Consider the following 21,767-nt stretch of genomic DNA (forward strand, 5'->3'; position numbering starts at 1 on the left):
TAATACCATGCAATAAAAAGGGGTCTAAAAAGACCCCTGCTGATGGTTGGATCAGAGCAAAGATCCAGCTAAGTCCAGCATCCTGTTCACAAGGTGGCCAGCCAGTTGCCTGTGCAATAGTCCTTTTCCTGCCATTAGGCGGAGTGAAGTGACCACCTCAGGCAGCACATACTGAAGGGCAGAGATCAGCTGCAAGGACACTGAGTTCTGTGTCCCACGCAACCTGCCTTGCATGCCCTGTGTGAGCCTGCCTGCTCCTCCTGCACAAGCCCATTGCCAGGATTGAATTGATCTCTGATCCACTCAGCTTCTGTACCTGGAATGTGATGTGGAGCACATGTTCCTGTAATGGGTCGAGGCACTTCAGTGAAACTGTTTTGGAGGGGCGAGACCAGGGAGCTGCTCTTTTGAAATGCCTCACTTTTGCTTCCTGTGCGTGTTTGCGCATCATGACCATCCAAAGCTGATAGAATATGTGTATAATGCTGAACTGTTTCTGTATCAACAGAAGCCGGATTACTGTTTATTAAGCAACAAGCCTTTCTTGTGATTTTTTCCCTTTAATGGGTCCAGTTCCTGCTATTATAAACTCCTTACTGAACCCCCCTCGCCAAATTTAATGAACAAATTGGGGAGGTAGGGGGAAAGGAAGCTGGATGATAGGGGATAAAACGTTGAGAAGTTTCGGTACGGAGCCTGGCGGGAATGCTGGAGAGAAAAGGTGAAGGATATTCAGATGTACCTTATCCATTATACATCACGTAGATGTATAATGTGGGGGACTTTCTCCTGCAAGTCCCAAAGATCTCAGAAGCCCACTCTGCGTGAAGCAGGGCTTTCAGTGTGGAATAGCATTGCCATTGAGATGCAGCAGCTGCCCACGGCCTGCACTTTCTGGAAACAACTGAAGAAGTTTCTCCTCCCCCCCCCCCCCGACAGGTTTTCCCAGATTGATAAATGGGTCTTTACCATGAGTGTCCTCTTGTTAGGATTTTAGTCTTGTTTTCAACATATTTGTTGCATTTGTGTTTTTAAATTGTCTTTTAATTACCTTACACACAAATCGTCTTGAGACAGTGGATTAATAAACTGTTGTAATAATAAGGATAATAAGGATAAGTGTCCAAGGAGCTACAATTCCAAACTTGAAACCTTCCAGTACTGCCTGCTATTTAATTCTTTTCTTCATACTCTTTATGCTTTGTTCCAGACCTATTCTTTTCCAGTCCGCTGCTGTTTTATTGCTGTACATTTCCATTTTATGTTTGTACTCCATCTTTTTGTTTTGTTTATTTTAATTTTTTTCTCTTCTCCCTCCCCCCTTCTTTTTCCTCTCTCTCTTTTCTGATTCACAGGCTTTGCAGTGCATGTTGGTCTCCCTCCATTCAGAACTTGACATTCAAAGGTACTTGATGAAAATTGAATCCTCTCAGAGAGTTAGTACTTCACTTTTCTTTTTTCTGCATTCTGCCTTGGATTGAACTTGCTGTTTTTTTGTTTTGCCTTCCACTCACTGTGTGAAGCTTGCCATCCCAAAGAGTGAAATTGCTCCTGGTTAAATCTGTCCCTGCATGTCTTGTTTTCTTGCCCAGATGTGGATTGGGTAGCAAAATGCATGGACACCCATTTCTAACATTAGTTCTGCAGTGGCGAATTTCTGTATGACGAAGTCTCCAAGTATCAAAAAAAGCATATCGGAAGAGGCATAGAGAAGACGGATCAGCTTCTGCAGCCTTTTGAGAACCACATAATTTCTAGTAACATGATCATATTGCACTGGGACTATATTTTTATTGTATTTCCTGTTTCAAATGTAGCAATTTCATATACTCTCTTGTGTCATTTGTATCAGCCTGCGCTCGTTTGTTACTATGCAGGAAAGTTGCCTAAAGCTGTTGCATTTATATAGTAAGGTCTTTACAGCTTCTTTCAAACATGGGTTTCCTCTGTGCCTAAAAGGCATTTTCATCTCTCTGTGTTTTTCAAATTCTATAACAGCACTTCAATTAGAAATATCTTATATGTCACAGTACGCAATTATAATTTTTCAAGGAAAGGTCTGTACTTGAGTAGCTCTACTACAGCCATTAGCTTTTGTAAAGAAATGTCACAAACACATTCTTCTTTCCCGTTGCATTCATTTCAGATGCCCATTGGATATTTGTGTTCAAGAGACAATGGGAGTGTAATTTGCTCCTCGGATCAGAACAAATTGTCTCAAGGCTCACGTAATAATGTCTTTTAGCATTTTTTTTTATTCTGTTTTTCTTGTTGCTGTGACTTCAGGAAGTTATTGGGGATATTTTGGGCTTGAACCAGTATGTTAAGTTTTATTTTATTTTCATTTCAGCATTACAAAATGCCAGTGGCTGGCAGGCATCCTCCTGCCCCTAGATGAAATGCAGACAGCTCTAATAATAAGGACTGTGCCAATGATAATGGGGGACATGACTTCCAGCTTAAACCTGTTGCAAGCTGTAACAATAGTTTGGAGAGTGGGGAACAAATAGTATTCCTGATGGACCTGACAAGCTTTGAAAAACTAAAAACGCATCTGTCAGGTACAAGAATGTGAGGGCCCTGGGACGCCTTACAGTGAAATTGTTTTGTTAAGAGCTATCCTCTGGAAGATAAAGCTCAGGTTTATGTACCTTTCTGGAACTGACAGGCAATTGCCCACCAAAACTGTTTTGTCTCTCAGTGGTTCAGTCTGTAGTGAAACATTTGAGGTTCCACTTCTTCAGTTATTGAACTATTCCTCCTCATATTGTGCTTCAGGCAAGGCTGGTGCATCTGGGACCCCCTCGTCTTTTTAAAGGCCCAGTTTCCATGTCATGGCCAGATCATAAAATGGGCTTAGGGGACATACTTCAGGCTTATATGCCTCCCCCTTTCTACTTCCCTCACACATTTCAATTATCTCCTCCACTGCCTTGTTCTCAGAAACCATAATTTGCAGCGACTTCTGAATCAGGCAATGTGTGCTGATCGCTAGCTGTAGTCTGCCTTGGAATCAGAAGCCCACATCCAACCATAGTCTCTTATTCCGATTGTTTGGGGGGGGGGTACACTATAGTTTGCAATAACAACAGTATGCCCAGTGTGGACATTGAGGAAAATTAAGATCCCACAGTAACCTTGAAAAGGGAAGGAATTAGGGTGTGGTGATGCACACAATCCTATAGCAGACCTGATTGTGACATCTCAACAAGTCAGTGTATTTGGTTGGGGGCAAAAAAATAAACCCAAACTAGATCTATCAGATTGGTACAAACGTCCTTTTCCTTTTAGTCTCCTCAAAAGAATGGAGTTGATTTTTACAAGCAGCTGAAAATGTGAACCATCTTAGGAAGCTTCTACACAATTAAAAAAGGGAGCAGGAACAACTGACCTACATATTTCATGTTAATTTCTTTACAGTCCTTGGAAGAGAGCATATTTTTGGCTGATCATATCAGCAGGAAGCAATGTGGCTGATCGACATTAGAGGGAAGTAGTCAAGGTTGCTTGGAAATTCTGCAGATTTCATTAAAAAAAATCCTCCCCTAAGAATGCAAACCACATAGTCACTGATCCAGCTAAAATCACTCAGGCTGCAATCTGCTGAATACTAACTTGAGAGTGAACCCCACCAATAAGGGTGGGGCTTGCCCCTGAATATACATTCAAAGGATCACACTGCATGGCCCATTAAAACTAGCAGGGCAAGTTACGTTATTATTAATTTAAGACTAATTTAAGCCCCATGGCTTTTAATGGGATTTTGGCTGCAATTTTATGCACGCTGATTATTTAGGGAGAAATTATGTTGGAATATCAGAGTTAGAGAAACTCGCCAACTCTTGAAAATCCAAAAAGATGGAGACTCCTCCACTGCAACCTCAAAGCTCCCGTGCTGTAGCTGATTGCTTCGATGTCCATAATAATAGCTACAATAGAAGAATTGTGGAAACTGTTTGCAGCCTAATTAGATTTTTGCATGCAGAGCAGATTATTAAGCATATTGTTGCACACTACCCCTATCTTTGAGCAGTGCGAGATTCCGGGGATTCCCCAGGGCTCACATTTCCTTTCGGGAATGAGGCACAGCATTATAAGGTTTATTTACACATATATGCAACCTGAGCCTTAGCTGGAGGGGCTCACAGCATTAACACCAAAAGGAGGGCCTTGCTTCTCCTATAGCCACAGCCTTGGATTCTAGCAGAAATCAGGCCTGGCACTCTCTCCGCCTTTCCATCCTTCCACTGCTGCATCCAGATTCTAGCTCACATCACTCAACTCTCCCTTTTGTCTTTCTTTCTAAGTAACAGACAGTTGGAGGGAGGCCCACCCTCTTGCCCTCTGGCACAGAGCCACTCTCTTTGTTCCCTTGACAAACCATGCATAGAGGGCATTACCAGGGTTGCCTGGGTATTCCAGCAACTGAATCCATGCTGGATCCAGGAATTAGAAGGGTCTCAACTTTCAACACTATGTAAACTGCAAAAAACAGTTGGGATGCTTTGCGTTGCCAGACCTAAATACACCTGGGCATGTTCATAGCGGAGCATTTCCCGCCTTCCCACAAAATGTAGCTCCTGTGTGAGGACTAGAGGCTTATGACAACAGTTGAGGAAGCCACGGCAACGAACCAGGGATAAGGTGGCCTGCAATTGTAATGTAGATAGGACTTGGATAGAAACATCCATCTGTTTTGTGTGTACTGAGTTGGGATCTCTTCCACAGCTTGCGCTGCTTTGTGTGTTTTGATTTAGGCATCCTCCTTGCATGGAGAATATTTTCATCCAATCTGTGGATAGAGGCAAACAGATAAAAACCTCACCTCCCCAGGCACTGGCTTCACCGTCAGAATCCATGTAGTTTTATCTTTGCTTTACACATTAATTTCAATACTGCTACATTTAAAAAACAACAACAAATATCCTCAAAGTGGAGCACATAACAAAATCAACTTAACATAACAAAACCAAATTAATTTGAATTTATTTTCAGTCTGAAGGGCCATAGCTCGATGGCAGAGAATGTGATCTGCATGCAGAAGGTCCCAGCATCTCCAGGTACCGCTGGGAGAGAACCCTTCCAGAAACCTTGGAGAAACACAGTTCAGTTAAAGTTTATTACCAGTAATAGTCTGCAGACCTTCAAATTCCTGAAAAAAGCAAATATTTGATTTCAGGCAAAGAAGGTAGTGGTGGATAGGAGAGGAACACAAAAATGCAGACATGCCCTTTATCAGTACTTTTTTTAAAAAAAAATTGTTTAAAAGTTTAAACAATCTGAAAGCAAACCAGTACTTATTAATGATTCTGTAAAAGTTATCTGAACAGGGACCCAGGTGGCGCTGTGGGTTAAACCACAGAGTCTAGGGCTTGCTGATCAGAAGGTCGGCAGTTCGAATCCCTGCCACGGGGTGAGCTCCCGTTGCTCGGTCCCAGCTCCTGCCCACCTAGCAGTTCGAAAGCATGTCAAAGTGCAAGTAGATAAATAGGGACCGCTCCAGCGGGAAGGTAAACGGCGTTTCCGTGCGCTGCTCTGGTTCGCCAGAAGCGGCTTTGTCATGCTGGCCACATGACCCGGAAGCTGTCTGCGGACAAACGCCGGCTCCCTCGGCCTATAGAGCGAGATGAGCGCCGCAACCCCAGAGTCGGACACGACTGGACCTGATGGTCAGGGGTCCCTTTACCTTTACCTAAAAGTTATCTGAATGCTTTGGAACACTCAGAAGCAAGCAAAGTCCTGTTGCATACAGTGGGGCTTTCTTTAAAGAAAGTATGCTGTCTTGGACTAAGGATTGCAGTCTTGGTCCTATTTCCAAAAGTAGCAGATTTCACCCTCTCTCCTTCTGGCTACATTCACACCGTAGATTTAAATCACTATGAAAGGGATTGCTTCTACACCAGCCAAATGAGCAAACTGGAGGTAGCAAACCTTACTGATCTATGGAAAGGGCTGCGGCAATTTTGTTTATTTTTTATTTTTTGCTTTTTTGCATACCAAAAAAAGAAAAAAAAGGTCCCAGGCTCAGTCTCTGGCATCTTCAGGTAGGACTAGGAGCAAGTCCTCACTGAAACTCTGGAGAGCCACTGCCTGTCTAGTGTGGGTGATACTGAGTTAGATATGCCAGTGGTCTAACTCAGCAGCTTGCAATGTAACAGCAGAATGATTCCTGCTGTGTTTCGCGTTCCATTGCACAATCCCTTCTCCCCTCTGTGCCTTTCTTCAGCCTTCATTAGAACAGTTGACTATTTTCTGTGGAATGATCTCTCCTCACCCCACCCCCCTCTAAAACCAATGTCAATTGAATACTGCACAATATTGGCTCTCCCCCCCCCCCCATCTCTCAATAATGAAATCATAATACACAAGAAAAATGAGTTATAATACACCCAGCTGCTGAGTGTTTGGGTTTTATTTCTGCAGCCTTTGAATCCATTTCTGTTTTCACAGGTGAAAATGCTCAAGATTGTTGTGAGAGTGGTGAGTGTGTGTGTGTGTACAGAGAGATAAAAAAATTCATAGAAAGAAGTTAGTCTCATATGCATGTGGTGTTGACTTTCTTTCTGAAAGCAGAACTAAGGAAAACATTTTAACTATTATACATTTTAACTATTATACAGGTAGATGCTGGATGTGGAAGGAGTTCTACATTGCAAAGACCCCTGTGGGTTTCAATGTGTCCCTCTGTGCTTTGTGCACGTATGTTGTTGTTGTTGTTGTTGTTGTTGTTGTTGTATTCGTTAGTCACTTTTCTCACAAAGCAACCCAAAGCAACTAACATTAACAACAATGAAGAACAACAACAGATGTTCCCAGTTTGCCTGTCCTTCTGAAATTGTGGTGCCCACAATTGTACTCTCAGTGAGATCTGGCCGAAGTAGAATAGAGCAGTTCCATTACTTCTTGCGATCTGGATGATATACATATTAGCAATAAAAAAAGGATATTTCCACTGGCATAAAACTGTATATACATTTCCAAAATGCAGTCTGTGCCACCAGGAATAGCGTAATATATAATATAATATAAATGAGCAATACATCAGACAAAAGTTATGAGAGTGACAAAATAGAAGGAAGGGAATGAAAGAAGATGAATGGCCGACATTATTAAAAATCATACTATAATTTAGTCAACGTCCTAGAGACTTCGTCTTAAATATCTCATATTACTGTATATTATAAGTAACCCTTGAGTTGCTTATCCTCTCTTTCCAACCCCCTTTTGCAAAATTTGCAAAAGAAATCAATGTATTACTCAGTATCAGGAAACAAGTCCCCCCCCAATGGGTGTGTCTGTATGGATTGATATAGCATTTTATACAACACTTGTATTAAGGAGGCATGAATGCCCTCATGCTCACCCTTACAGAACTGAGATTTTGCTTGTGTAAAGACACATTCTAAGTCAGCGTTCCCCTGACCACTGGTCCTGCTAGTTATGGATGATGGGAATTGTGGTCCAACAACAGCTAGAGACCCAAGTTTGGGAAAGCCTGTTCGAAGTGATGGCACTTAAGAAGCATCACTTCCTGGCGGCCTTCTCTGCCTCTCCACCTCATCCTCGCCGTAAGGTATAGAAACTTACCTTTGGGCTACCAAACGAGCAAACGATGACACAAGAGGCACACAGGAAGAACATACAGCCAGTTCTAAGCCAAACATGTAATTTGGCCTAAGGTTCCATGTCTGCAAAGCAGATATAAATTCATGAGTGGCGTCTTTCTCAATTAATGCATGGTAAGCTGCTTAGCAGTTGAATGAACAATGCTGCCCAGTGTGGTTTGTTAGCCGTTATGAAGCTGACAGGAATCCAGAAGGGAATCTGATACAATTTTGCTCAAAAGGTAGAACCTAATTGTACCCAATGGATGCTAGCAAAATGGCCAGATACTACCTAACACCCAGCTTGTTGTAAGAACAGCTAAACCGTGAAGGGGGGGGGGGGGAGAGATACATTGCCAAATAAATAATTCTAAAACATCAAATACTTACAGGTGTGTTTGCCACATTTCAGGTGACTGAATGAAAGAATTATTGCCTTCTTAAATCCCTCTGTGTTTTTTTAGGTCACTCACTTGTCAGTTCTTGGGTATTAACGTCCCTGTGCCCACATGGGGTGTTTACAACCTTGTAGCTTGGATGCGAACGACGTCACAGAGGCACTTCAAAGCATGCCTCCATTCTCTTAAGATGAAAAATGTTAGCTGTAATTCCTGGAGAGAGAGAGAAGGGTGGTAGTGGTGGTGGTGGGAAAATACCGCTTCATAATCATGTCACTACAGGACGCTGGGTAATACCTAATATATTAATGCAAACCTTTTGTAAGCATATAGCTCCTGAGGCTTTGGATTTCTCGTTAGGTATTTCAGAGTTATTATATTTTGTGTGTGACTGGACAAGTTGGAAACGGAGGGAGTGGAGAGAGGTTGAAGTTCCGCAGCAACCTAATGAAAACCTGATTTTTAAAAAAGCTACAGTTGCTCCTTCAGCCAAGGTCACCAAGGGAGTATACCATGATCTGTGTCATTTCTGCAGCACGCTCACCTCTCCCTACTCAAAAAATAAATATCCACCAAAAAAATAAAAAATAAAGGCCAGATGTCAGCAATATGGCTCTTTGTTTTTGAATCCAGCCTTGATCTGAACAGCATTTTCCAACCTTCTAAATATAGAACATCGCCATTGTCAGGGTTTTAAATTAAAATAAGAACTGGGATTGAATCCAGTGTTTTGGGCAGTGTACACGAGAATATGGGAATCAGGAACCGAGAAGAAGGGCATGTCAGTATAAGAATGTCAATGGGCAGCTCAAGAGTAAGCCAGAAATGGGGCAAAGCCCCCAAGAAAAAGTAAGAACCACGAGACACAAGGTTCTAGGTGTCTGAAGTGGCTTGGACTGTGCCGCTTATGTTTTGTCAGTGCTTGAGTTGCTAATGGGACAGCTGTAGGCACCATAGTGACTTGTTGTTGTTCAGTCGTTCAGTTGTGTGTCCGACTCTTCATGACCCCATGGACCAGAGCACGCCAGGCACGCCTATCTTCTACTGCCTCCTGCAGTTTGGCCAAATTCATACTAGTCGCTTCGAGAACACTGTCCAACCATCTCATCCTCTGTCGTCCCCTTCTCCTTGTGCCCTCCATCTTTCCCAACATCAAGGTCTTTTCTAGGTAGTCTTCTCTTCTCATGAGGTGGCCAAACTACTGGAGCCTCAACTTCAGGATCTGCATTTCTAGGTTTAATTTCAAATTGAGCAAGGTGTTTTGGGGGAGTTGGTTGGGAAGGGGTTGCCTGGTTTGGGGGTGTCTCCTGTCTTTTTTTGTCTGTATTTGTATTTGTTTTGAGAGGAAGATGTAGGTGTTTTGCTCGTTTGGTGGTGGTGGTGGTGGTGGTGATGTCTCAGAATCACCAGTGTTTCTTCTGTGAGTTGGCCATTGTGCGGTGCCCACAAAAGTTCCTTAGAGTTCCTAATCTGCTCCCTGGGCTGCCAAAACTTGGGGGTTTCCGGCCCATCTGCAAGACAAATGGTTGGGGGAATGGCACAGGCTCAGAAGTGATGCAGGGTAGCCTGGATGGGCTCAGTACAAATAGCCATTGCAGATGCAGCTTTGGGCATGTTGTTCAGGCTTTCAGCCCATAATTCTGCAGTTGTTTGCAGCTCTGAAAGCTCCTTACACCACAGCTCCTCCTTTCCTCCTTTCATAACATATTTCTAAGAGTGCCACATGGGGAAGCCCACCCCCTTTTTATATTTCAACTCACGAGCAGTTATTTCTCAGGAACTCCTAGGTCTGTAGTTATTCTGAGGTATGAAAAAATTAAGGGCAACAAATCCTCTTAAACGCTGCATGGTTGGAATTTAGCTATGACTATAGCCAAGAACAGGCCTTTGAATCTTGCTGTGAACCTCCACTGAAGCCTTTTGCCCAGACCTAAAATTCTTGCACGGCTGCGGAGTTCCTGACAGCTCTCCACATTGCCAAAGCCCCTTCTGCCAGCTTTCAACATGCCCCGGCCCAGCATACAACACGCTTTCCCCAGATCTACAAAGAAAATTCTTCTAAAGACTGATAGGAGAGTAGAGATGGGTAAACTTGCCCCAATCAACTTTGGATTAATTTAGTAATTTATGGAAATCATCATCATCCCCGCCCCCCGCCCCCAGCTAATCTGAACTAGGAAAACAGACTCCTTCTCCTGACTGGTCTTCTCTGATTCCTAAAGTGTCTTCTCCAGGTGGAACCTGTGGAACATTAACTCCAACTCCCATCAGTCTCAGCCAGAATAGACAGTGGTGAGGGATGATGGGAGTTGTAGTCACTGGTTCCCAACCTCTGCTCTCTGGGCTGGTTTGACTATAACACCTAAACAGGAATGGCTAATCTGTGGTCATCCAGATGTTGTTCCATCATCTCCAGCCACATGGCCATTGGTTGGGGATGATTGGAGTCAGAGTCCAACAACATCTGGAGAGCCACAGGTTTCCTACGCCTGCCTTAAAGCAAGTGGAAGGGTGGTAGCAGCAACATGCACTGATTCCCTTCAACCTGATGTAATGATAATACAGCATGCTGGGTAAATGGGATAAAAGACGGAGCTTTGTCTTTCTCTTATGACTGCTAAGATAAACCATTGAGAGGAAGAGAATGTGGGGGGTTTAGAGAGTGGGTGGCTGGTGAGTTGAGAACCTGGGAATTCTTTTCTGGATCAGATTTTAATCTGAATATTTTTTTTTCATTTTGAGGGAATAAATCAGTGCTGGACCAAAGCTTCTCTGTGCCAGCCTTTCTGTATGTGTATTCATGGTTTGAAGTGGTGGAACTTTTGTGTACTTTCACATGGGAGAATGTGGGTGGGTAGGAGGCACAGCACTATCATATCAAGTGACCAAATATTTTTGCAAGGGGTGTTTCTTTCACTTAACACATCAAAAAAGAAGAAGAGGAGGAGGAGGAGGAGGAGGAGGAGGAGGAGGAGGAGGAGGAAGAAGAAGAAGAAGAAGAAGAAGAAGAAGAAGAAGAAGAAGAAGAAGAAGAAGAAGAAGAAGAAGGTGCCACCAATTGGAGATATAATAAACAGCCCATCTGCTTTCTATCCTCGGCAGAACCCAAATGGCACACTGTTGGTTGAAAGAAATATGACTTCTGTCATTGGCATGAACTCTCTGAGTGAAGGGCAGGGTTTTAAAAAAACACAGTAATACAGAAGACTTAAGAGTGAAAGGTCAAAGTAGAGAGAGTATAAATTTGTCCCCTGTCCTCTTAGCTGAGTAATGCCTCTTCACACAACTAGCACAGCGATACTGAAAGAGACTTAAGGAAGCTTGGTGGAATAAAGCCTTTCATTCATTGCCTGTGCATTATGTTGTGTGCATATCTGCATGCTTACATGCTGTTACTGTTACAGACAATGCTAGCAATTGTCAGAACAGCAGGGAATGAAATTGCCATCCATCTAACCCATACTGTCTTAGCCTCGGGTACTTGTTAGATATGAATTTTGTGCAGTTGGATGTACCGCAATAAAAATCTTAATGGAATACCCTGGGACAATCTTTTGTAAATAACATACATGGAAGTCACCTTGAGCAAACCAAGCCTTGTATCATTCTGCATTCAGCAGCTCAAGTGATATTTTATCTTCTTGTAAGGGGGGGGGAGAAATCCCTGCTCTCCTTTAGGCAGGGCTCTTGAAGTTACCAAAAAAGTGTTTGCTTTCTCTTAATGATTTCTTTATTTATTTTATTTCACAGACAAGGAGCCCAAAGCTATCTCAAAGCCCACAGCCCAATTTGGGAGATCAGGCCGAATTATCAGAGGCATCTGCTGACTCCCTGGAAATCATGTCTGAAGGAGAATCTCCTTCTCCTTTCTCAAGAGGAAGCCGTACACGAGCAAGTCTTCCAGTGGTGAGGTCAACCAACCAGACAAAGGAAAGATCACTTGGTAAGGCGTTACCCACATTCTACTACTGAACTAATGCCAGGTTTTGTTATGCATCTAATACTGTATGTTCTCCCTGTTTATTTCACTTCCCAAATGTCTTTCAGAGTGAAAAAAACATGGCGAAAAGCACAAATGAGAGGAGAGGAAAAACTTTACTTTTACTTAGCGGGCTGAGACCATGGTCCCCCATTGTGTATGAACTCAGAGAACTGTGGCTTGTTCTAACTCCAAGTAGTCATAGCAAACCTGGATCAAACTGCACTTTGATATATTTGTTACCTAACTCTGATTTGGATAAGCTACAATTCCTTGAGTTTGTAAATGACTGGGAACCAGGCTGCGTTGTAAAGTGAAAAGGGAAGCTTCTTCTCATGAACAAATGAAGGAAAGGGAGAGTATGCAATCTCAAGATTTGTACAGGCTCCCGTAAAACAATCTAAGACAGCCTTCTTAATCTAGTACACTCCAGATGTTGTTGGGCTCCACTTCATATCAGCTGCCGTCAGCATGGTCAATGGTCAGGAACGATGAAACTTGTCGTACAGCAGCATCTGGATGACATAACCTCTACTACTCCTCATTTAGATGACTAGCTGAATTTGGTTTTACTCAGTGATCTTGATCCAGTGTTTGTTTCTCAACCTTGGATGGGAATTGTTATGGTCAGCCTCATAGATGAGTGAGTAAAAGTTGCAAAGCCATTGTGGGTGCCAAATAACTCCCCCAGTCTGTATCCAGCCCAGGTGGCACAATGGGTCAGTGTGTGTGGCTGTTAACCAGAAGGTTAGTGGTTCAAGCCCACCCAGGGTAGAGCTGTGGGCATGATTCCTGCATTGCAAGGGGTTGGACCAGGCGATCCTTTGTGTCCCTTCCAACTTAGAATTCTGTTATCAAGGTTTCTCCCCTAGAAAGGCTACTCATATCTTTTATCTCCTGGAACTGACATGCGGATGAGTCGCCACATGGTGGCAGTGTGGAGCTGCACAGGTGGGGGCAAAATGCCAGGTGTCCTCTTTGGGATTGTTAATAGTCCTCTGTTGTCTATGCCTTGCATTCCTTCATACCGAGATACAACACTGCTTTTTATTGGAGTCAATCCATTACTGGTCCATCTACCCCAGTATTGTCTGCTTTGACTGGTCAGGTTCTGAGGCAACACACTCAACCTTACCCAGCTATGCAACTTGAGATCTGAGGAATTAAACTGGGGATCATCTGCATACAAAGCATATTCTCACCATTGGCTTATAAACCAAAAGTGTATTTGTATTTCTACCTGTTCAAGTCTATGTGACTGTAGAGTTCTTCCTAGCCCCAGTTCCTCAGTGGGAACCAGATCTCACTTGGAGGGATAATTGACTGCTACCCACTAATATTTCTACACACACTGCTTCTCACAGTAGCTGTTCTTGCCACACGTTGAATGGGCTTGGAGCACATTAGTGAATTTCTGTTACTGATTAGCTGCACATAGGAATAGGTAAATCTCTCAATTTTGGTTTATCATTTTGCTGAACTTAAGTCCAGATCTCCACATCTCCGCATCAACTTGTCATTAAAAAAAAAAGTCGACTTTACCCATACAGAGACATTACTTATTATAATCGTGTCTGCTTGCTGGCATATATCAGAGGCTGTGAAAGTATTGGACTGTGAATGCAACTGAAAGAGATGAGAAAAGCGCTCCGGAGTCCGAGACATGGGGAGTCCACAAATTATAAAAATTTGGCATAATTGGAATTGTTTTAATTGGGAATTGTATAATTAATTTGGATTTTAATTTGATTGGTAATTGGAGAAATATATTGGAAAATCAATAAATATGATTTAAAAAAAAAAAAAGTCAGCATTTTAGTGCAAATTTATCCCGACACACTTTTGTGTGCAATTTTGCCTAATATGTGCATTTCTGCAAAGCAATTTCCAAATGCCGGATTGTATGTTATTTTTTACAAACACATGCACTTTTAGGCACACTTTGCCCTTGTATATGCATTTTTGCACATGCTACTTAGCTGGAAAGTTGCATTGCAAAATTCAGAGAGGAAGGATGACTGTGTTTCAGTTGGTGTAACACCCCCCCCCCCCCGGAAAGTGTAGATTAGATAGATTTGCCTTTAAATGTGAACCAAACCAACATTTCTCCCCCAGCCCTAGCTGCACAAGTGGAAGGCAATCTTTCTCAGGAAATACTGCCATAGGACAGGCAAGCTGTTGCTATATAAGGCAATGAATGCAGATGGTTGAGGAAGGCAAAGGGTTATTGCCATAAAGAAGCTTCTCTTCTGCAGGATCCCATCTCCCAGACTGCAGAGCAGCATAAAGCAGAACAGCGGCAGGGTCATAAATCATGGGGGCTGTTCATAAACTAAACCTAGTGGTTTATTTATTCTGTTAACAATCCCAGACCATTTTTATCAAGAGTGCTTTGATATCTGATACATAATCAGCAAAAAAAAAGTACAAAGAAGTATAAACGAAAGGCGGTTTTAACTGGTTTCTCTACACCAACAGAGACTCAGAATGATTAAAAGGTGGTCTTGCCATATATACTATAGGAGGTGGGAGCTGATTGTGTTAATCTGCAGGAACTGTAGCCTGCCTTAGTTAATGCAGCAGGTACTTTTTGGATATTCTCCACATATAAGGGTACCTCAAAAATCTGAAATGAGAGAACCAACTTTATGCTATTTTTGCAATGAAAAATGTAGAACATGCCAATATGACCATGACGATTAGGGCTGATGGGAATTGTAGTGCAAATCATCTGTAGGGTACCAGATTGGTGGAAGTTGCTGTAGGCGGCACTTCCTGTTTATATTCTGATGCCTGTAGCAGTATTCCCTCTCTTCTGAATCCTCATTTAGGATATATTTCCTCCCTAAGTAGGGGGGGAAAAACCCCCCAGACAAACCACTCTGTGAGCTCAAATGCTATAATGTAAAGACCTATATTATGATATTCTGTCGGGGTTATTGTTGTTTGTCATATTGTAAGTGATATGTGGGATCCCCAAGGAATTCACAAATCCCACCAACATCTGCTTCCCCCCTTTTCCATTCTGCATGTTTATAACCGACTTCACTCATAAATCTTGGTGGAGAAGAGAATTGCCATGTGCATGTCTCTCTCCCCCACCGAAGACAACAGCAGGAGACTCATACCTCAAAGAGAACGCCTCAGTGCCCTTGCAGAACTTGGGCAGAGGCAAGGATGGAAAGCCTGGTATGTGCAGTTGCGGGGGGGGGGGCAGTTACAATTACTTTGGCTTGGACCCTAAGATAAGTTAGTTATGATTAAGTTCATGTGAGGGAAGTTTCCTTGTCTTGATTCTTTCATTTCTCCCAGTACTGCCTGCCGTCATTTGTACTCCCTCAACCCCCCCCCCCAAAGCTACTCCAGAAGGTTGGGGAGGCATCCTGAACAATATGGGGCAAGGGAAGTTGTCTGAACATCCACCTACTTTGTGTTTATTCCCTATCTCTTTATTCCCCCACTCACCCCATTTCCAGGAGTGGCTTTTTGGTGGGGCACAACTGACAGGCAACTCTATATTATGTAGGCTCTACCCAGTGGCAAAGCTGCATGCTCCGGTACTGGGGGTGGAGAGCAGGTGGGGCGTGGCTGGCGTGTGTCCTGGGGGCGTGGCATGCCCCCTGCAGACGTGAGGTGTGTCCTGTGGGTGTGGCGCGCCGCCCCACCACAGGGGTGTGGCATGCGTCCTGTGGGCATGGCGCACCACCCTGGGGGTATGGCACCACCCGTGGGGGCATGGCACCTGGCAGCATGGGGTGTGTGCGGCGCATTCTGGGAGGGCGGTGCGTTCCCCCTGCCGCTCCCTTCCTCCACCAGTGGCTCTACCAAAGCACTTATTTATGACCAAGTGAAATCAAAAGTTCTATTCGTTCATTGGAAAAGTTTTATCATTTATACCTGATTTTTTAGGTTTCTTGGGGGGCAGAAGAGGTGCTTTTCTGAAGGAGTAAATGCACGTGTGCTCCCTTTTGTGGAATGTTTGTCAGCACATAGGATGTAGAAGCCCACATTTCCTTTGCAGCAGCTTATGAAAGGCAAAGAGACAAGCTTTACTCGTAATTCTAGAACCTGGCTCATCCAATGATGATGCTGAGTAGGAGAAGATGAAGGACAGGCCCATTGTCAGGGAACTGTTCCCGGCACAGCGCAAGGTGGTAGAAGGGCTCTTGGGATGTTACAGAGAGCCCCAGGCCCACTTGACCAGTAGCACCTCCTCTGCCAGTGGAGGAAGCAGTGAGGCTTCCAGTGGGGAGGGGCAAGGCACTCAGGGGATGGAGTGTTGAGGCTCTGAGGATGTGGGAGAGACCCAGCACTCACCTCACCCAGAGGGCGAGGAAGGAGGTGCGCAATTTCCGCTGCCCCAAAAACGTAGAGGGATGAAAAGGAAGGGAGGAAGGAAGGCGGGGTTTCCACATACCGAAACTCTTTTGTTGGGGTCAGAACCGGAAGGGGCCATTCCTGGATTCTGCCGGCGTTTGATACAGACATGAACTTTTAAGCTCTGCACTGTACATAGCATGCACAATAAAGTCACTAAAAGAAAGGTCAGAGTTTGGCTGGCTTCTCATGAGCAACTGATCAAGGACCTCGCACATAGTTAAACTCTGCTATTCACTAAAACAAAATGTGATTGTGGCTACCGGTGCAAGGTTGTTGTTTCTTTTTTTTTTAAAAAGGAATTAGACAAATTCATGGAAGATAATATTGCCAATGACTAAGGATGGCTGTATCCTGTCTCCAGGATCAGAATGAATGTGCCCTTACTATCAATCCTTGGGGAACAGCATAAGAGAGCTATTGTGCTCGTGTCCTGCTTGTGGCTTCTCATAGGTATCTGATTGGCCACTAACAGAAACAGGATAATGGACTAGATAGGCAATCTATGGGGAGGCTGCCATCCTCCAGGTGTTGCTGTGCTGCACTTGCATCGGCTATAGTGGCTGGGCTGCTGGGAGCTGGAGCCCAGCAACATATTGAGGGCCACAAGTTCCCCATCCCTGAGATAGGTCTGATCCTACTTTCCCACTATATCGTTTCTTTATTCCATCATAATTATTTTGTAATGCACGTTGGGATCAGTCAAATTTCCTTCCCAAACTGCAGGAGGGTCCATATACTGCAGGAAAGAGAAGCAAATACCCCCCAGAGAGTGAGATCCAAGTATATAAATGTACAGTTTGTGTTCAGGGTTATATGACCAATGCCCCAATCACCAAACCTCAAAGGTCAATGCTTATAGGACATTTGCACTGTAGTGTTGGGCAACTGAAGTTCAGGGTTAAGTAAGTAGGAAGCTACTAATCTAGCCATAGCGTTTCCCTCTCCCTCCCTGCCATTCCTCATAGGCCCCCAACTTGTTCCAGTCTAATCACTGTCTCCCAATAACTGTCAAAGGGGTGTCATCCACTTCTCTTTGGGAGGGTATGAATGAACTCCCATTGATTGTATGCAAACAGGTTTGCACTCAAAAGCGACTAGTGAGACATGCCTTCTGTTGGAAGATTTCTGAAATTTCATATCTCCATTCTGTGGTTCTTAGCATATTAGAAGAAAATTATTTGTGCCAAGTTTAGGGAGATAGCTATATTTGATTCTGTTGAGAGGGATTCCTCACTCTGAATGGTATTTTCTATATTGTGTAAACAACCAGTTGATAATTTGGAGATAACGAATTCCTTCCCTACTAAGTATGTCCATGTAGCATTTGATAAAGCACCAGTGTAGCTACATAGTGTATACTTTGATCGGTGGCCCCACTTCTTCCAGGTGATACGGAGTCAGAAGTTGTAATTAAGGGGTGTTTAAATAATAGACAGTGATTTATTAGCTGCATATGGGTTCAAAGACTGTAGGTTTCACACCATTTCACGGCCACAAACAACATGCCAGCATACTCTTAAATTGCCTCGTTAAACATTAATGCTTCTTGAGTGATGCTTTTCTGCGGCATTTCCACCTTTTCATCAAGCTGCAATCCTGTGTGTCAAAATCAACTTTAGAACAAATAATTTTTAAAGTTCAGAATATGGCAGCCCCATTAATGATTGATTGGTACTTCCTGTCTGGAAAACACCCATTGGTTGTTGTTTTTCTGTATACAATAAGGCCTTTGCTTTTGACCGTAAAACTCTATATAGCTTGGAATCCTGGATAGCCAAAGGCTTGCCAGCTTAGGTACGAATCTACTTACTGTATAGAATCTGTATTGGATGCCCTTCAGGTACTTCTTTCTTCAGAGGCTGGTGAATAGTAATAAGGGCTTGCATCCAATGTAGTACAGTCGTACCTTGGATCCTGAACACGTTGGTACTCAGACGTTTTGGCTCCCAAATGCCACAAACCAAGAAGTGAGTGTTCTGGTTTGTGGACATTCTTTGGAACCCAAACGTCCGATGGCTTTCGATTGGCTGCAGGAGCTTCCTGCAGCTGATCAGAAGCTGCGTTTGGGTTTCCGAACGTTTTGGAAGTCGAACAGACTTCCAGAACAGATTCCATTCAACTTCCAAGGTATGACTGTACGAAGCAACTTGTTCTGTTAGTGCAAGGATTTGCACTCCCCCCTGAAAAATATGTTCTAGGGGTTCCTCCAATTCTCCAGAGCAGATTTGGGGAGGGAGTTGGGGGGGGGGGGGAAGAGGGTGTTCCATCACATAAGCATAAATCTTTACACTAACAGAACAAGCATGTTGGATACCGCCCAAATCCTTTTTGGCGGTTGTAAGTTAGTTGGGGATCCCGCTCCCCAAATGAAGAACATTTGTCTCTGCTGGCTTCATTTCATTATTCCCAGCCTAGTTTTACATTCCATTTTCCCCTGTCTTTGAGAAATCATACGCAAACTTGATGACCCAAGTCACTGATAAAAATGTTAGCGTGCCAGGGCCAGGATAGGGCCCTGTGGCACCTGACTTGAAACTTCCTTCAAGTTTGATGAGGAACAGTCCATGCACACACATTCTTGAAATATGGCTTTCCAGCACCATTCCCATTTGCCAGGATTCCTCGAAGAAGATAGACAGAGGTTCTTGCTTAAGAGTACATCAGCAAGTTACTTTAGTGCATCCTCTTGTTGGTTTGGTGGTCTGTAGTAGACTCCAATCAACAGGTTTCCCAATCGCTTCCCAGCCTGCGTCACTTTTGACCTTGGAATCCTCCTGAGAGCATCCTTGCTCTTACACAGCTCCCATTCACTTGGACCGTTGTCAGGTGTAATTTCCTGCAGATTGAACAAGTCTTCATGAAGCTTACCTCTGTTTTGTCCCTTGATTTCTTGATGCATGTCGAAAATGAGTGCAAATATTTGCTGTTCTGGTTAAATACTGTACATTAAAACCTGGCTGGCAAGACTTCAAGAAAGAAAGAAAGAAAAACAGCCCCAAATAACTCACTTCAGTTCCAGATTTGAAACAAAAGGCTCCCAGGAAACTAAATAGCCCAAAGGTGGCCACATTTCCCTTGTTTTCCTCCTTGTACTGCTGAATAGGATTTTAAAAGGAATATTCCTTATCTTTGCATAAACATTTAGCAGGACAAAAATACTCCCTCGTCGAACTTAATCAGCAAGTATGTCGCTGCCTGCTGGGGTTTTTTCTTTTTTTTTCTTTTTAAGGTTTATGCTTCATTGATCATGCTTGTGTCTTTTTCTGGAATGTGTACCCAGGGGAAGCTGAAACACACACCGTCCCAAATAAAGCTGTGTAATCACATTTGTCCCTTCTTTTAATCTGCTCTTCCTTTGTGTGTAAGCAGATATCTTGAGAATGCACCTGAAAGAAGGCAACAGAGAGAGCCAAAATGCTGTTTAGCATGGCTACCTCAGCAAACCATGCTAATCTCCAAAAACATTATTCGATAGCCTCACTGGCTTCTTATGTTTTATAGGCCAGTATAAAAAAGTAATGTAAATTCATGCAACTCTTTCATCTGTCATTTGCAGCAGGTACTCATGTTATGTCTCATTTTGGGAGGGAATTTTCTGTTTTCTACAAAATTTAAATACAGCAATGTGAAAAAAAGAGCTCGAATTCCAGAATATCTGGCCCGTAATAACTTCAGCCTTTTCTTTCCCCAAACAACCCGACCCTTTCCCATAAAACTGTGGGCCCCTTTCAAGGGTCTTTCTGCTTTCCCACAGGTGCAACTTCAGGATGACACGACTTCACCTGGCACAGTGAACTAAATAGGTGAAAGGGGTGGAGTGAAAAAGAATGGGCATGGGGAAGAGAAAAAGGAAGGGAAATGCGTTCTGGGTTCTCCATTAGCTTTCCTCCAAATACGAAGCTGCCTTATACTGAGTGAGATCCTTGGACCATCTAGCTCAGTATTGTCAACACTGACCGGCAGCACAGCTCTCCAGGTTTTTCTGGCAAAGGTCCTTCCAAGCTTTAATCTGGAGATGTGAAGGATTGAACCTGGGGCCTTTTGCATGCAGAGCATGTGCTCTGTCACTGAGCTACAGCCCTTCTGCAGGTAATCAGAGGTCCTGCACACACTGTCAATCCCCAAAGAGTTTTCAAGGAAGCCCCAGCAGGTATCTCCAAACTCATTCTATAATCATAGAATTGTAAGACTTGGAAGGGACTTGGAGGGTTATGTAGTCCAGCAGTGCAGGACTCTCACTCAACACACAGTCCCCCATCCAATTTGAAACCATATCAAACCCTGCTTTGCAAATGTGCTAACAGGTTTGTGTTTTTTGTTTTTGCTGCTCATAGATCAAGTAGTCACGAGATCAGTAATCCATATTTGATCCCATTTGGTGCATTTTCCCATGTAGAGCAGCTTCATGAGCCTCTTACCATTCTCCAGACCAGTTGTGACCCTGGCTGCTGGCTTGTAAGATTGGAAAAAGCATTGACTAGATGCTGAATCATCATAATCCCTTATTTCTTTTACTGGCAGCTAGAGTGCTGCCACATTGTGTATTGGGCTCCATTGAGCCTAGGTAATGTAGTTCTCTTGGATACCTAAGTCTATACTGTAGGTACCAGGTGCCCTGGAAACAAAATGTCCCAGGTCTCCTTGCCATCAGTACTCAGCAGTGAATACCAAGAGCCCAAGAGTCATGCCAAAAAGTTTGCATTACAGTCTTCACATCTATTCTGGAGAATAAGCTCCATTGCTTATTCATTGCACACAGTGGAGCTTGCTTTTGAGTAATTATGCATAGGATTTAGTTGTTTCACTCTTCTCCTTGTTTGCTTTCGCAGTCTAAGTCCTAGTCACTTTTATAGGCTGATTACTTGGCTTTAAGCCTGGAACTTAATTTCATCATCCAGGTGAGCAAAACCATACACTTTTTTTTTTTATCCAGAGCAAAAAAGAAAAAGAAAAGGTGTACCAGAAACTTTGGGTTAGCTATTGTCTGTTTTTTTTTTTATGCAGCAGATCGCGCTGAAAGATTATGTGCAGGCAGAAATATTGCAGCCCTCTTTCTTTTAAAAAGTGTGAAGTATATGTATAAGTAGGTGAGAATAACTAATGGAAAATAATGCTTAAGGCCTCAGGCTAGAAATACCACAAAGATCATGAAGGTGACCTTAAGACAAGCTCTGAAAGGATGCCTTGAAAAGCTGGAAAAGCTAGTGCTGAGGATGGCAATAATAACCATGAAAGTATTCCAAGGAACTTATCTCACATTACAAGAAGTGTTAATTGTTATCGAAAGTCTCTGCTTGTCTCTAAAGAATTCATTCCTGGATAAAGGGTGCTGTGTTATCTTTGTCTATCCAGATATACAAAATTTATTTCCCGCTTCATTGCAGATTGTAGAAGAGCCTCTAAGTG

The 21,767-nt window shown here is 43.3% G+C and overlaps 1 protein-coding gene across 1 annotated transcript in view; it reads left to right on the forward strand.

Annotated features, from left to right (window-relative positions):
* KIAA1217 (KIAA1217 ortholog) overlaps positions 1-21,767 on the forward strand; it is a 355,180-nt gene that overhangs the window by 256,520 nt on the left and 76,893 nt on the right. Inside the window, 2 exon segments of the mRNA XM_033164922.1 lie at positions 1,356-1,436; positions 11,753-11,945. Coding sequence (XP_033020813.1) covers positions 1,356-1,436; positions 11,753-11,945 — 274 coding nt within the window.

This window comes from Lacerta agilis, chromosome 12, assembly GCF_009819535.1.
Source record: "Lacerta agilis isolate rLacAgi1 chromosome 12, rLacAgi1.pri, whole genome shotgun sequence".
Lineage (NCBI taxonomy): Eukaryota > Metazoa > Chordata > Lepidosauria > Squamata > Lacertidae > Lacerta > Lacerta agilis.